A 13,619-nucleotide genomic window follows, 5' to 3' on the forward strand; every position below is an offset into this window, starting at 1 on the left:
ATTCCACAGAAAGTATATTATTGATAAAAGGCTTGATCCTGCTCCATGCAAGTCAATTGGAATTTTGCCATTGATTTTGATGAGAGCAGGATCAAGCCCTTAGAGAGGCTGCTGCGCAGGGCAACAAATGGAACAAATGTCTAAGTTTTTAGGCAAGGTTGAATGCATTACTGAAAAAGAGAGATTTTTTTACAAAACTTAATAATTTTGAAAAAATATTAGGTAATCATATGAGTAGTGACCAAAATATGATTTCTTAGGTATCAAGTTTTATATTTGATACATAAGAGTGGTTCACAAATCAGCAGATGAGCTCTAGAAAGTAGAAAACTGCGATAAACTCAGACAATTTACTACTATTGTTGAGCAAAGAATAGCAATAAGGCCAACAGAACCCTAGATTTGAGTCTGGGAAAGTTTAAGTCTAAATTAGACAAGATGGGCTCAGCTGATAAAATCAGGAGAGTTAGATTAAGCAGAGTCAGGTAAGGGCCAGATTGCCTTTTCCTGGTCTTAAAATAGGTTATATACCAGTTTCATATGTTAAATTAGAGATGTGGGGCGAGATACTCAGCTGGCATAAATCAACTTAGCACCATTGAAGCTTCACCAAATTATACCAGCAGATGATCTGGCCCATATAATCAATGTGTATTTTTTCACAGCCATAAATGCTGTTTCATTGGAAGGTGGACAAAAGTGATAGTAAACTTCACTAAGGTTCATTCACAGGTAATCAAGTGAATATAATTATTACATATAAATAATAATAATCCCAAATGATACAATTTCCCCAGTCCAATTTTGTCTTATATTGTTTCCTTTTATAATAGTATAAAGTGGAAAGGGTTGGTTTATGCTAAAATCACAAATACTCTAGGGCCCAGTCCTTACTACAGCAAAAAACTGTGGCACTTAGTTAATGATTTTATCGGGGCCGTTTCTCTGATTTTCTTTTAACTCTGAAGAGAAAGCAAATGTGTATAAAACTGAATTATTGTAAGAAGGGATAAGTGACCTTACAGCACAAATTCTGACTTTTCTGCAAGCTTCAGAGCCTCGTGCATCCCTGCAGCTGATAGTTTCCGGTTGATATTCCTATATCTGCACTGTAGTAGATTGCGATAGGTTGTCCTCAGGTCCCGATTGAAGAAGGCATATATAAAGGGGTTAATGAGAGAGTTTGCATAACCCAACCATAGAAATGTTCTTTCAACCCAAAACGGGATGCAGCTGCATGCTGTACCACAGATAAAGGGTCTGGCAGTTGAAAGGATGAAAAATGGCAACCAGCACACAGTAAAGGCCCCAACAATAATTCCCAGGGTAGTGGCAGCTTTTTGTTCTCTCTTGAAGATGGAAATGTTTTTCCTATCATGTTTAAGGAGTCGTGAAAAATTTGTACATTCTTCTGATTCCTTGTGTAGCTTTATAACTCCATTCACAGAAACCATGCCTTCATTTTCTTCTGGCCGTGGGAAACCAGCAAACTTGTGTTTAGCAGCACTCCTCTTAGCAGCCTTGTAAATCTGATAGTACATGAAAAGCATCACTGACATCGGGATATAAAACGCAACTGCAGTGGAGTAAATTGTGTAACCGAAGTCTTGACTGATTAAACAAACTTTTTCATCGTTCACATTTTGGGCCCAACCAAAAAGTGGTGGTATGGTGATAGAGGCAGAGAGGAGCCATACACACAGGATCATTTTAGCCATACATTTTCCATTCTGCCTCACAGGATATGTAAGTGGTCTTGTTATTCCAAGGTACCTAGAACAATAAGGAAGAGTTACTACATGGTTCATTGATTTATGGGTAAAACTATTTCATGTAGTCTGCCATAAAGAGATTGAACAATGTTTTAGATTTTATTTTACATTCTCTATTCCTGTCTCCTGCACTTTTTCAAACTTGTAGTTAATTCATGTCAACTTAATCACCTTTAGGATAGGCAGAACCTGCTTTCCTGTAGAGATAGTTAGTTAGTTATTCTCCTAGGGTAAAATCCTGGTGCTACTGAAGTCAATGGCAAAACTCCCATTCACTTCAGTGGGCCAGGATTTCACCCCAGATGTAGAATCTTTCTAATTATGTAAAGACGGAAATCATTTTTTGCTTATAAAAGTTTTTTATAAAAGATTCTGAAAGTTAGGTTTTTACTGAGCTAACTTCTGGAATTTAACCCTTGATACATTCTATGATCTACAATTCACGCAAAGAAGTGATTACTCTTTCACATTTTGACTTATAACTGTGCTTAGAGCAATATAAGTGATCCTACAAGAGGTATTCTATAAATAAAGTGTATAGATCCATGCCACTAAACTGGATAGGATACATTGTGTTACTCTTACCTTTGTGCTTCCAAGAGAAACAACATAGACTTTGCAATTGTATTCCATGATTTGATCATTTCAGCAGTACATTATAATATATTTTATGATTATATAATTAGAAAGAAATGCCATTTCTTCAACACTCACATCAAGTGTTTATTAATTAAACAAAATAAAAATACATTACAACTTTCAGTTGAACAATGCTTGGGAACAAAGGCATCTAGCTATAACTGATAAAAATTATTAAATTTAGGATTACAAAAGACTAAGAAAACAAATTATATAAGTGCTATAGCAACAATAGGGTTTGTCACAGCGTTTATGAATAAAATGAAGTCTATTGCCAGGTTTCCATGCTGTAAATCTTTCTTAAATGTTAGTTGTTGAACTTAGAATACAAATATTTTATTCTAAGAAATTTTTATGACTCGAGTTCTATTTAGATGGTGAGACTACTGTAAAATGCCACACTGGTGCCCTTATTGCAAGGTAGCAAATTATGGCTAATGCTACTTCTTTAAGTAAGAATCCGGTGGCAACAATCACTCCGCAACATCACTGACGATAAGCATCACTGGCATGGCAGGAGTGTGAAAGGTAGATTTTGGTAACTGTGCCATATCCTTCACAGCCTGGACTGGCCAATTACAGTGAGTTTCTAATCAAATCATGCTGTACTTCTGAAGACTGGGCCAGGAATGGGCTGAGAATGGTTATTATGGTTGTTTGGAATTGCACCTCCATGATAAGTGATCGGATATTGTAACATAGATACTAGTAAAAGCTATAGTATTTTTGTTGTTTTCGTTCTCTCACACCTTTTGCATTAGAATATTATCTCCTGCTAAGTCTTGGAGTCCTGGAGACAAGCTGTAGATGTCCTGGAGAATTCTATTCTGTGAAATCACTGGCTGGAGATTGTGCCACTGTGATGAACAGAAAGTTCCCCAAGGCATTCCAAGATATAGAAAATCAGAGTTCATACTGGAAAGGGCTGGAGTTCGACTGTCATGGGACAGAAAGTGCTGACCGGTGCAAGGTTAACTTCAAAATGGCTATTTATTAGCTGACACATTTTGAGGTTTGTGTTGGCACTGTAAATGGGTGAGGTACAACAGCTCACGCTCACAATGAAGCCAATGGTATTACTTAACCTGCAAAGAGTTAAATTACTAGCATGACTGAGCATTAATAAAAAGTCACTTGTAATGCACAGGTTTCAGAGTAACAGCCATGTTAGTCTGTATTCGCAAAAAGAAAAGGAGTACTTGTGGCACCTTAGAGACTAACCAATGTATTTGAGCATAAGCTTTCGTGTAGCTCAAATAAGTTGGTTAGTCGCTAAGGTGCCACAAGTACTCCTTTTCTTTTTGTAATGCACAGTTTCACAGTTCAGGGCAACTGCACCTGTATTTCCCTTCAGTGGTCCAGCAGTGGCACCCACACTCAGGATTCCAGCTGTTGCCTTTCTTGGGTGGAGTTCTGATGAGGGTATTTCCAGGCTGGACAGTTCCTCGCCTTCACTGTCTTATTCCCAGAAGAGACAGGCTGCCCAAACATACCTGCTTGCTTTCTCTTCAGAGATGGTTAACAGAATGATTGTCTACAGTTTTAAGTTCCCTTCAGTTCTTTCTAGGCAGGCCTATTTTATTCTTAAACTAAAAACCATTACAGAGAAAGCATATTAAGAAGCTGTATGCATGTTAATAAGCTTGCCAGAGATTAGCCCAACTCTAGCATGGCCTCTGGAAGGAGCAGTCCTTCAATGCCCCACCCAAGGGGTTTCCTTTGTGATGACAAGCTCATAACAGTTTCAGTTCAGAACAAGCATGGTCAGAATATGTTTTGTCCACCCTTTATACAGTTCAGGGGTCTTTGATCTGGAGTTTCCAGGAGCAGGCCACTAGTAGACAATGGGTTTTTCTTCCCCAGGGTGGGCCTTGCTTCAAAAGTGTGGATTTGAAAAGGGTCATTTGCATTCCCCTTGGCCCCACGCACTTTCCGAGGAAATCCACTTCATGGGTATTGTTTAAAAAAAAAAAAAAAGCCCTTTGGAGTTCCTAATACCTTCCAGAGAATGTATTAATCTCTTAAAGAAGGTATACACATGCAATTCCACAATAACACACACAACTGCATTTTAAATAAATGGATGCCAAAGGTATTAAAACTACTTCAACAAGGTTTAACTTAATTCAGTAAAGTTCATTCAGGACATTAGAGGATATTATCAGTCAGACATCGCTTTACAAAAATCAACACAGGATACGGAGCTTTGTAACTGAAGGGCATGAGCAATAGCAGCAGACACGTGTTCCTGGGATGCATAATACTATATATTTCCAACTATTTCATAATTTGTTTTCCATGATAATAAGGCTATGATGATGGGGGCCAAGGGTATATAGCTTGAGGGATTAAACTAAGTTTCAGTGAAAGACAAATTTGTGCTTAGACAGATTGGTTTCAGGAATGCCCAGTGCTGCAATTTAATGCATCCAAATGTAACCACAAAAATTAATGTAAGTAAAAATATATCCATATGAATTAAAATGCATTAGTAAAATGTGGTGTCAGTGTAAAGTTGAGTTCCACAAGGTATTCTATTAGAAATTAAAATGAACTAATTTACATAAAAATAAACTGGTTTCCTTTCTACCCTATCTACTTCTGTTAAATGTAATGGGCTGGAAAAACTAAACAGGCATAAATCAAGTAACCTTCACATCTTTTATCTGGGTGCATAAATTCCATTAACTTTGAAAATTTAGATACAACTTTAAAATAACGTGAATCATTGTCACTGTATAATATGCTGGAGATTACAGAATAGTGTAACAAAAACTCATGCCTTTCTGAACTATTGCGTCTACTATTTCTGAATTACTGAGTAGCAGAAAGTAGGTTCTTTAATACAGTCAGTACCTGAATAATTATTACCTTCCAAAAGATACTGAGTAGGAAGCAGTGGCACCATTTAGAGAGGGCAGGGGGCACCAGCCTCCTACCTCCCCCCGAGTTTCGTACCATGGGCTGAGAGCGACCCCTCCCCCTGTTGCTTGCTCCTCTCCCCTCACCAACCAGGAGTTGTGCCTCCCCAATCTGAAATGGTGCTCCTGGTAGAAAGCAGTTGATTTCAGATACTGTTTGGACAAAAGCAGCATCCAAGAAGTCTGTAACCTCTTGATGCCTTGCTGACAAGGAATGAAAGAGGTTGCATTGTCCAACTTCCTGTCTGGTTACTGGTTTCTCAGACTCCTTACTACAAGGAAGAGGAAGGATGATCTTTAAGGTACTGGGCTGGGACTCAGGAGATTGGGGTTCACTTTTTGGCTCTACCAAAGACATCCTATGTGATCTTGGGCAAATCTCTGAGCTTGAAGTTCCAACTGGAAATATGAGGCTAATCATACTTGTCTAATTAGCTCTTCAGGGAAGGGGCTTACAATCTGTCTCTTGTTATGCATACATACAGTGACAAGCACAATGGAGTTTCAACCTAAACTGCGGCCTCTAACTAAGCAATGTTGTAATATATATATAATAATATAATATATATATATAAGAACACAAAATCATAGGTATTGATCTCATACCATTATCTTAGTTACTGGTCCCAGTGGGCCAATTTACATTTGAAATTAACACCCTATGCAAGTCCACTAATCACCGGGTCCCAGCAGGCATAAACCCACATTGAATTTGGCCTATTTACATACTGTGGAATATATTCTCACGACTAGCAATGGAACATATCAAATAAATGGTATTCTCTTTCTTTTCCAAAACCGATAAGGGCTGTTGAGGTACATAAGAAAGTGAGACAGGCTGAAATTGATAGCAGCCCTGCAGGGTGGCTATGAAAACAAATAATCACAGTAATTTATTATGATGTATACAGCCCCCAAAAGTGTGATGGGGACTAGAATCTGTAGTGAACTAGACCCTACAATGTGGCACCAGACTTTAAAAAAGGCAGATACTTTCTCCACAGGCCTGCTGACAGCAATTCCGAGCCCCAGGGCAGAATAGTTAATGAGCTCCCCATACACGCATAAACTCCCCGGGTTTCTACATACCCGCCCAGTAGGGATGCCAACTGTCTAATTGCGCAAACCCAAAGACCCTTGCCCTGCCCCCTGCCATGCCCCTTTCCTGAGACCATGCCCATGTCCTGCCCCTTCTCCAAGGCCCCGCTCCCTGCTCACTCCATCCCCCCTCCCTCCGTTGCTCGCTCTCCCTGACCCTCACTCACTTTCACCAGGCTGGGGCTGGGGGTTAGGGTGCAGAGTACAGGTTCTGGGAGGGAGTTTGGGGTCAGGTTCTAGGCAGAAGTTTGGGTGCTGGGTTCGGGCTCTGGGCTAGGGCAGGGGGTTGGGAGGGGATGAGGGATTGGGCTCTGGGAGGGAGTTTGGGCCTGGGGTGCGGGCTCTAGGCTGGGCCACGGGTACAGGAGGAGGTCAGGGGGTCAGCATTTACCTCAGGTGGCATCCGAGAGTGACCAGCACACCCCTCTGGCACCAGCTCCTAGGCGGGGGTCCTGGGGGTCTCCGCGTGCTGCTGCCCACAGCCACCACCTCTGCAGCTCCTCTTGGCCGCAGTTCCCGGCCAATGGGAGCTGCAGAGTTGGCACTCAGGATGGGGGCAGTGCGCGGAGACCCCCTGCGTCCCTCCCAGGGGCCGCAGAAACATCGGCCACTTCTGGAATCTGGATTCAAGTGGAGTGAGGGTGGGCAGAAAGCGTGCCTTAGCCCCGTTGCATTGCCAACGGCATTGGCCGGGGGCTCCCAGACCCTTTTAAATCACCTGGGGCCCTGGGCAATTGCTCTCTTTGGCCCCGCCCTGTCAGCAGGCCTGCTCCTCCATGAGGAGAAGAGTGATAGTCAGAATTGTAGAAGCTGGCTGCTCTAGATAGTTATTTTCCCTAGACTCTTGGCCTAGAGATTTAAATACTGCATAGTGTCAAGCCACAATACCAGCAGCAGCAGAAGAATGTATGTTCTGACTCTGATTCTAAACAATACTATAAACATTCACTGTTTCTTCCATTTATGGATGTTTTACTTCTACAAATAAATGACAGACTTGGGGCTGACAGTAAAACTGTTTCAAATGTTATTGCTTTCAGCAAATATACTAGTGAACTTGAACATTCGGTCACTGCTTTTCACATTTACCCACTAATAAACATCAGGTCTCTACTGAATAACAATAATAGATATGGTACTTACAAAGAAAAGAGACCTTACTCAATACTATTAGTAAAACTCCAGCTCAGTGTGACCTAATATTCTTTCATAATATCTACCGTATTGTGAAGGATATTTATTTTCACTGTGGGTTACAGCTCCTGGGGGACATTCTTTTTTACATTTTGGCTTTTTTGATACACTATTGATGCGCTATAATGACTACAGAAAATGTTTGGTCTATATCCAACAACGCTAATATATTCACTGTACTTTCATATTAACTACAGATCACACAACCACCTCACTTACTACAGTGTGTTAGACTATACAGAAAGCTATAACAAGTGCTTTGGGCTATAACATGCACTGAGAAAGCAGCATGCTCTAGAGGATAGGGCACTGGATAGGCACTCCCAAAAGCAGAGTTCTGGACCTGACCTGGTACGTAAACTTGGGCAAATCAGGTTACTTCTCTGTGCCTCTTTTTCCCCTCCCACCCTTTGTTGGTTTTTGTCTATTTACATTGCAAGTTCTTTGGGCCAAGGACTGTCTCTCTCGCTATGTGCTTGTTCAGCAACTAGTGCAACAGGGCCTAGATCTCAACTGGGGTCTCGAGGTGCTACTGTAATACAAATAATAAACTAGATAGAGACCGTTGTACGGAGACCTTTGAATCCTTTAAACCATAAAATGGTGCAGAGGCTATTTCATCTACAGCAGTACAGGAGTGAGTGCCTGTAGACACCCATCTGTCACAGATGTGGCAGAACTTTCTCATCACATCTCTCTGAATGTCCCTGTATTTGTGCTTGAAGCATATGACAGCTCCATGTGTGTAACAGAAGCCACTGACTCATCCTCCAAGCACAGTTGCCAAGGGTAGGCAAAGTCAGTCTTCCTCCTTTCCTGCGCTTGTTCCCATTTGATTTAGTACTTATCTTTGAGATGCTGGAGAAAAAGGGGAGGGGTCATTGCTATATTTGGAACCTCAAGGTCAGATAATGAAGTTTTGTTAATAAAGATGACACCATGGCCTCTATGCCAGTGATAACCACAAAGGGAAAGATACAACTGAAGTAGAATAATCAGATATCTCCCACTACAAGAAACCTATTCCCACTGTCTCTTCTGGGACATACAGAAGATATGCTGAGGCAAATTCAGACTAGTTATAAGCAGGCCCAACTCCATTAACAGCTCATATGACCATTTAGCTATGCATGAACATTTGCTACAGTACCTACTGCCAGCTTAAAAAAAAGATAGTATAGCCTGAAGAAAAGTAGGAGGCAGATTTGTTGCTCAATGTTTGTTGTTTAACTATTTTTTCTTTGCCACAGAATAACTGAATACATAACAGATTACTAATATCTGAGAGTTCTCAAGACATTTTCAGGGATCCTGTCCATGGTGTTATTGTCAGCCAGCCACACATATCTCTTTCAAATATACAGGAAAGCATTCCCCCAACACACACGATGTGCCTTAGGATTGGTCTCAATGTATTTCATAAGCACGGGATTCCATTTAATTCATATTTATCTATCATCCTGTATGAAATATTGCACTGGCTTGTCACTCACTGCCACTAATCTGACCTGTTCTCCCAGCATTCTGTCAGAATCAACTTATGTTTTTCATTGCCTAGCTTTGCTTTCATGAAGATGAATGGATGGGTATGGGAAAAAAATTGAAAAACTGCAGAAGACCAATACTACTTGGAATCCACTTATTTTGTTTAGGTTTCAGAGTAGCAGCTATGTTAGTCTGTATTCGCAAAAGGAAAAGGAGTACTTGTGGCACCTTAGAGACTAACCAATTTATTTGAGCATAAGCTTTCGTGAGCTACAGCTCACTTCATCGGATGCATTCACTAGTTGTATCCAAATGAAGTGAGCTGTAGCTCACGAAAGCTTATGCTCAAATAAATTGGTTAGTCTCTAAGGTGCCACAAGTACTCCTTTTCTTTTGTTTAGTTACTGCTTAAATCTTGAATAGGGTTTGGCTTGGCTTGGCTTGCCATTGTGTTTAATTCCAAGACCTAAGCTTTTGTTATATTTTAAAAAATTAATATAAATGTTCGCCTTTATTTATTTTTAATCTTTTCTAAGAATAACCAAACCTGATATGCTCCCTTTTGTAATGTGTCAGGAGTTAGATATCTCTCTCACCATATTTGGGCCTTTTAACCCGGGGCTGTGGAATCTGGTCTAACTGTTCACCAACCAGAATAAATTATTTTAGAAGAATGAGGCTAATTTAAGGGCTTGGCTGTCTTTAACCTTTTGCTGCGGATCATCCACCCCATCTGTGGAGCTGCCATAATCTCTTAATAATTCATCATTAATTTTCTATTGAATTCCATGCAGTATTAAGACAAGAACAGGACTAGGACAAAACAAAACATAACAGATTCTTAGAGTCTGTCGAGCATTTACAAACTTTCTCCCTACTACGTGAACGATATTTGATATCTAGAACAACTATTTTTGCCTCTTCATTAATATATTTTATTTAATTGTAATGCTCCACTACTTAAACAACACATAACTAATCATGTAAAAATGACCACGAAATCTATTTAGTATTTCTATTACAGTAGCAACTAAGGGCCACAATTGAAACCGAGGCCTGTTATACTAGATGCTGGTCATGCACATAGTAACAGAGAACTCCATGCCCCAAAGAGCTTATGTTTAGGTAGATGTGAGAGATAAAGGAGGGGAGCAGGGAAGTATTACCCCCATTTTATAGGTGAAGAATTGAGGCAGAAAGAGAGCAAACATGACTTACTCATGTCACACAGGAAATCTGTAGCTGAACCAGGAACTGAACCCACATCTGCTGTATCCTATAAGACCACCCTTTATTTATTAAATGCTGGTGCCTTCAAACTTCTTATTTAAAAAATTATAGTATTGTGTACTTACATTGTGCCTTTCATGCAAAGATCCCAAAAGCTTTACAAAAGGTGGGTGAGCATTATTTTACCATTATTTTTCAGAAAAGGAAACTGAGGCACAGATGTGTTACTTGCTGAAGCTAACACATGAAGTCAGTGGCAGAACTTGGTAATGAACCTAGATCTTTGAATCTCTGTACCCATGCACAAACCACGGGATCACACTGCATCTTTGATTTGCATTCAATTAGCCACATCGGCTCATTAACAATAATAGCAGTACCATGTACTACACAGGCATTTTACCACATTCAGTGCTGACAAATGTACATAAATCAGAATGAGTTTGAGGGAGAGGGATAGATAGGCTGATGGGATGTGAAAAGGAATTGGCTTGATTTCTAGTATTACAGTATTGGTTCATAAGTTTCTTTGCAACACTCACTGGCTGAATCTTGAGGCCAGTCTGGCTGTAGCCTAGAAAACCACATAACTACCCTGTCAGCTCATGGTGGAAGAGGAAGAGAATAATGTGGATCCAAAGGAAGTAAAGAATGAAATTCTACTCTCCTTCCTAGAAGGGGGGCCATTTTGCTGGTTAAATTGCAGGTACTGCATGACTTTAAAAACTCAGACTAAATATTGGTAAATTTTTGCAATGCCAGGCTACTAAGGTTGGTTCTTTAGCCAAAATCAGAGTACTGTACTCATTGGTAAAGATAAAACTTTCTAATTTCATGTTCCCTGTAGTTAAACAATCTTTGTTATGTAGTGAATTAGGTGATAGTCTGTGAAAATCCCGAACTCTACAATGCTGGCCTACTTCCATACCCTAATTACATTACTTCACCTAATCCTTTCATTTTTCTTCCTGCTAAATGTTAGGTGTCATGAAAGTGCTTAGTTTTACTATAAAAAGTGTTATAGCACATTATTCACCATGTATAACAGTTTAGACGTTATATATTGTGCACTTTATGTATAAGTCTTTACTAGTCTCATACTAAAATATTAAGTGATAATTTTTCATTATGAAGCCTGGGGAAAATTAAATATTTGTAAACTGTGATTCCCTGTACCAAGGTGAACATTTTCATTTATTATTCTAGATTGCAAATGGAGCCTAAGCCTCTTTCCTTTTGAAAACAAAGGGGAGTTTATTCCCAGAAAAGTAGCTCACTCCCAGTGCCAGAAGTGGGGATTGTTACTAATATGCAAGCACCAAAACTAAGAGAGACTAACAAAATTCCGACTCTTTGTTCCCAGCATCCAATCTAGAGGTTCTGGTTAGTTCTGATTGAATCCAAAGAAATGTAAACCTTTACTGATAGAAACATTTTTTTAAAAAAATAAATCAATACATATAAATATTTTATGTTAATACTAAATAAAATTTCTCTTCACATATTTACAGCTTCCTTATGGTTCTTTCCCTCTTCCATTTCCCAGTTTTTCTGTGTTATTCTTTATTTGTTTGTCTTCTTTTTTCTAGTCCTCCTTTTATTCTTTTCTGAAAGCGGTTACTGCTTTATATTTTTTCTTTATATGTTCTGTATATACTTCACTTTAACTCTTTTTCATTCTTCCTTTATCTCTTCCATTCCATTTTCATTTCAGTCTCCTGCTGTTGCTGTATTTCTATTTCTATTTCTTCTTTTTTATCTCTGTATGTTTCCCTCTTCATTTCTGTCTGCAAACCTACCATTCCACTTCCTTTAGAGACATGCATTCTGCTTTCATTCTAAGGCAATTTATAATCATCTGGGAATAAAGGTACTTGCAGTGTGTTTCCATTTGATTTTTATTATCTCACACATAATTTCTGAAATCTCATTCATTTTTACTCCAATCTTGGCAGATGTGCTTTCCCACTCCAGCTCACTTTTGCCTTGATTGTCCCTTTACCTGTCAGCCCAATTTGCCTGTCACCCCTCCCTGCTCAATTCTTAGCCTCCAGATACAACACTTCAGCATCCTGGGGGAGTTCATTGCACTGAACCCCCACCCAAAAAATTCTGTCTCCTGCACAGATGACCTTTACCCTGATGGTAGAGTTCCATCATGCCTGAGAAGAACAGTTGTCAGCCATTGTCTTCATCCCATAGCTTTAGGTGACCTTTTAGATAGCGAGGCCAAGGCCACTGAGTAACTTAAAGATAAGGACAGAGACCCTGACTCAATATTCAATGGAAGCCTGTGTAGGGAGCAGATGACAAGTCTGATGTGTTCTTGAGATGTGCTGCAGCTGTCTGTACTAGCTGGAATTTCCTAAAGGCTGATGCAGCTGGTTGGAACTGGTTCCTGCTTCTGCTGCTCTGTCCCTGCTGGGAGAAGGAGGGACAGGATGGCTTGAGGAGCAAAGACCTGGCCCCCTTCCAGGGTGCTCAGGGTCCCCTGTCAATTCTGGTGGGGCCGGTGGTATGAAGAGCTGACTGGAGCTGGTTCTTGCTGCTGCTGTGTCCCTGTTGCCTGGGGGAGGGGAAAAATGCCTCACTAACCTATTAAAAAGATTTGACCATGTCATCAAAACAGCAGATACAGGGAAACCAGCTGACATAACTTACTTGGGCTTGCAAAAAGCCTTTGACAAAGTCCCTCCCAAGAGACTATTCAGAAAACTACGTAGTCATGAAGAAAGAGGCAAAGTTTTGTCATGGATCGGAAACAGAAACAAGGGGCTTGATTCTCCTTTTCACTGCAGCAACTTTATGCCACATGGCAGTCTAAAATGGTCATCTAGGGGACAAAACTGGATCTGGGATGAGCAGAGTATCCTGGGTGGACAAGGTGGGCCTAGCACAGGACTTCTGGTGTCATCAAGTAGGTTTCTGTGATACAAACTACATCAGATTCTTCATCACTGAGAGCATCATGTATTGTTTGATGGCAACAGGTCTTTCTTGATCAGCATCTGTTTTAGTTCAGGTAGCTTTGTGCCACCTTTTTTGGGTCCTTACCTTGGTAATAGTCCTGTGTAATGGACAGGTAGTAGATGTCTGATAGTCAGTTTCTTATGTCTACTCTGCTGTCTCCTTGGACAGTTCCTCCCTATTTGAACTGTGATAGGTGAAGTAGTGGGTTGTGTCATGGGATGCTCTGAATAGAGGAAAGGGTGTCTGGTTCGCCAGATTCCATGAGCAAGACATATCTGTTGGACCTCATTTGGCTATATGACCTAGCTGA

General features: G+C 40.2%; 1 protein-coding gene across 1 annotated transcript in view; it reads right to left on the bottom strand.

Moving 5' to 3' along the window:
• Positions 1–1,019: 1,019 nt before the first annotated feature.
• The window catches only part of HTR7 (5-hydroxytryptamine receptor 7), a 28,807-nt gene continuing 16,207 nt past the window's right edge, over positions 1,020–13,619 (bottom strand). The window contains exon 2 of the mRNA XM_077822902.1: positions 1,020–1,773. Within this exon, the coding sequence (XP_077679028.1) occupies positions 1,020–1,773 (754 nt within the window). The remainder of the gene's footprint in view (positions 1,774–13,619) is intronic.

Source organism: Eretmochelys imbricata, chromosome 7 (assembly GCF_965152235.1).
Source record: "Eretmochelys imbricata isolate rEreImb1 chromosome 7, rEreImb1.hap1, whole genome shotgun sequence".
NCBI classification, from domain to species: domain Eukaryota; kingdom Metazoa; phylum Chordata; order Testudines; family Cheloniidae; genus Eretmochelys; species Eretmochelys imbricata.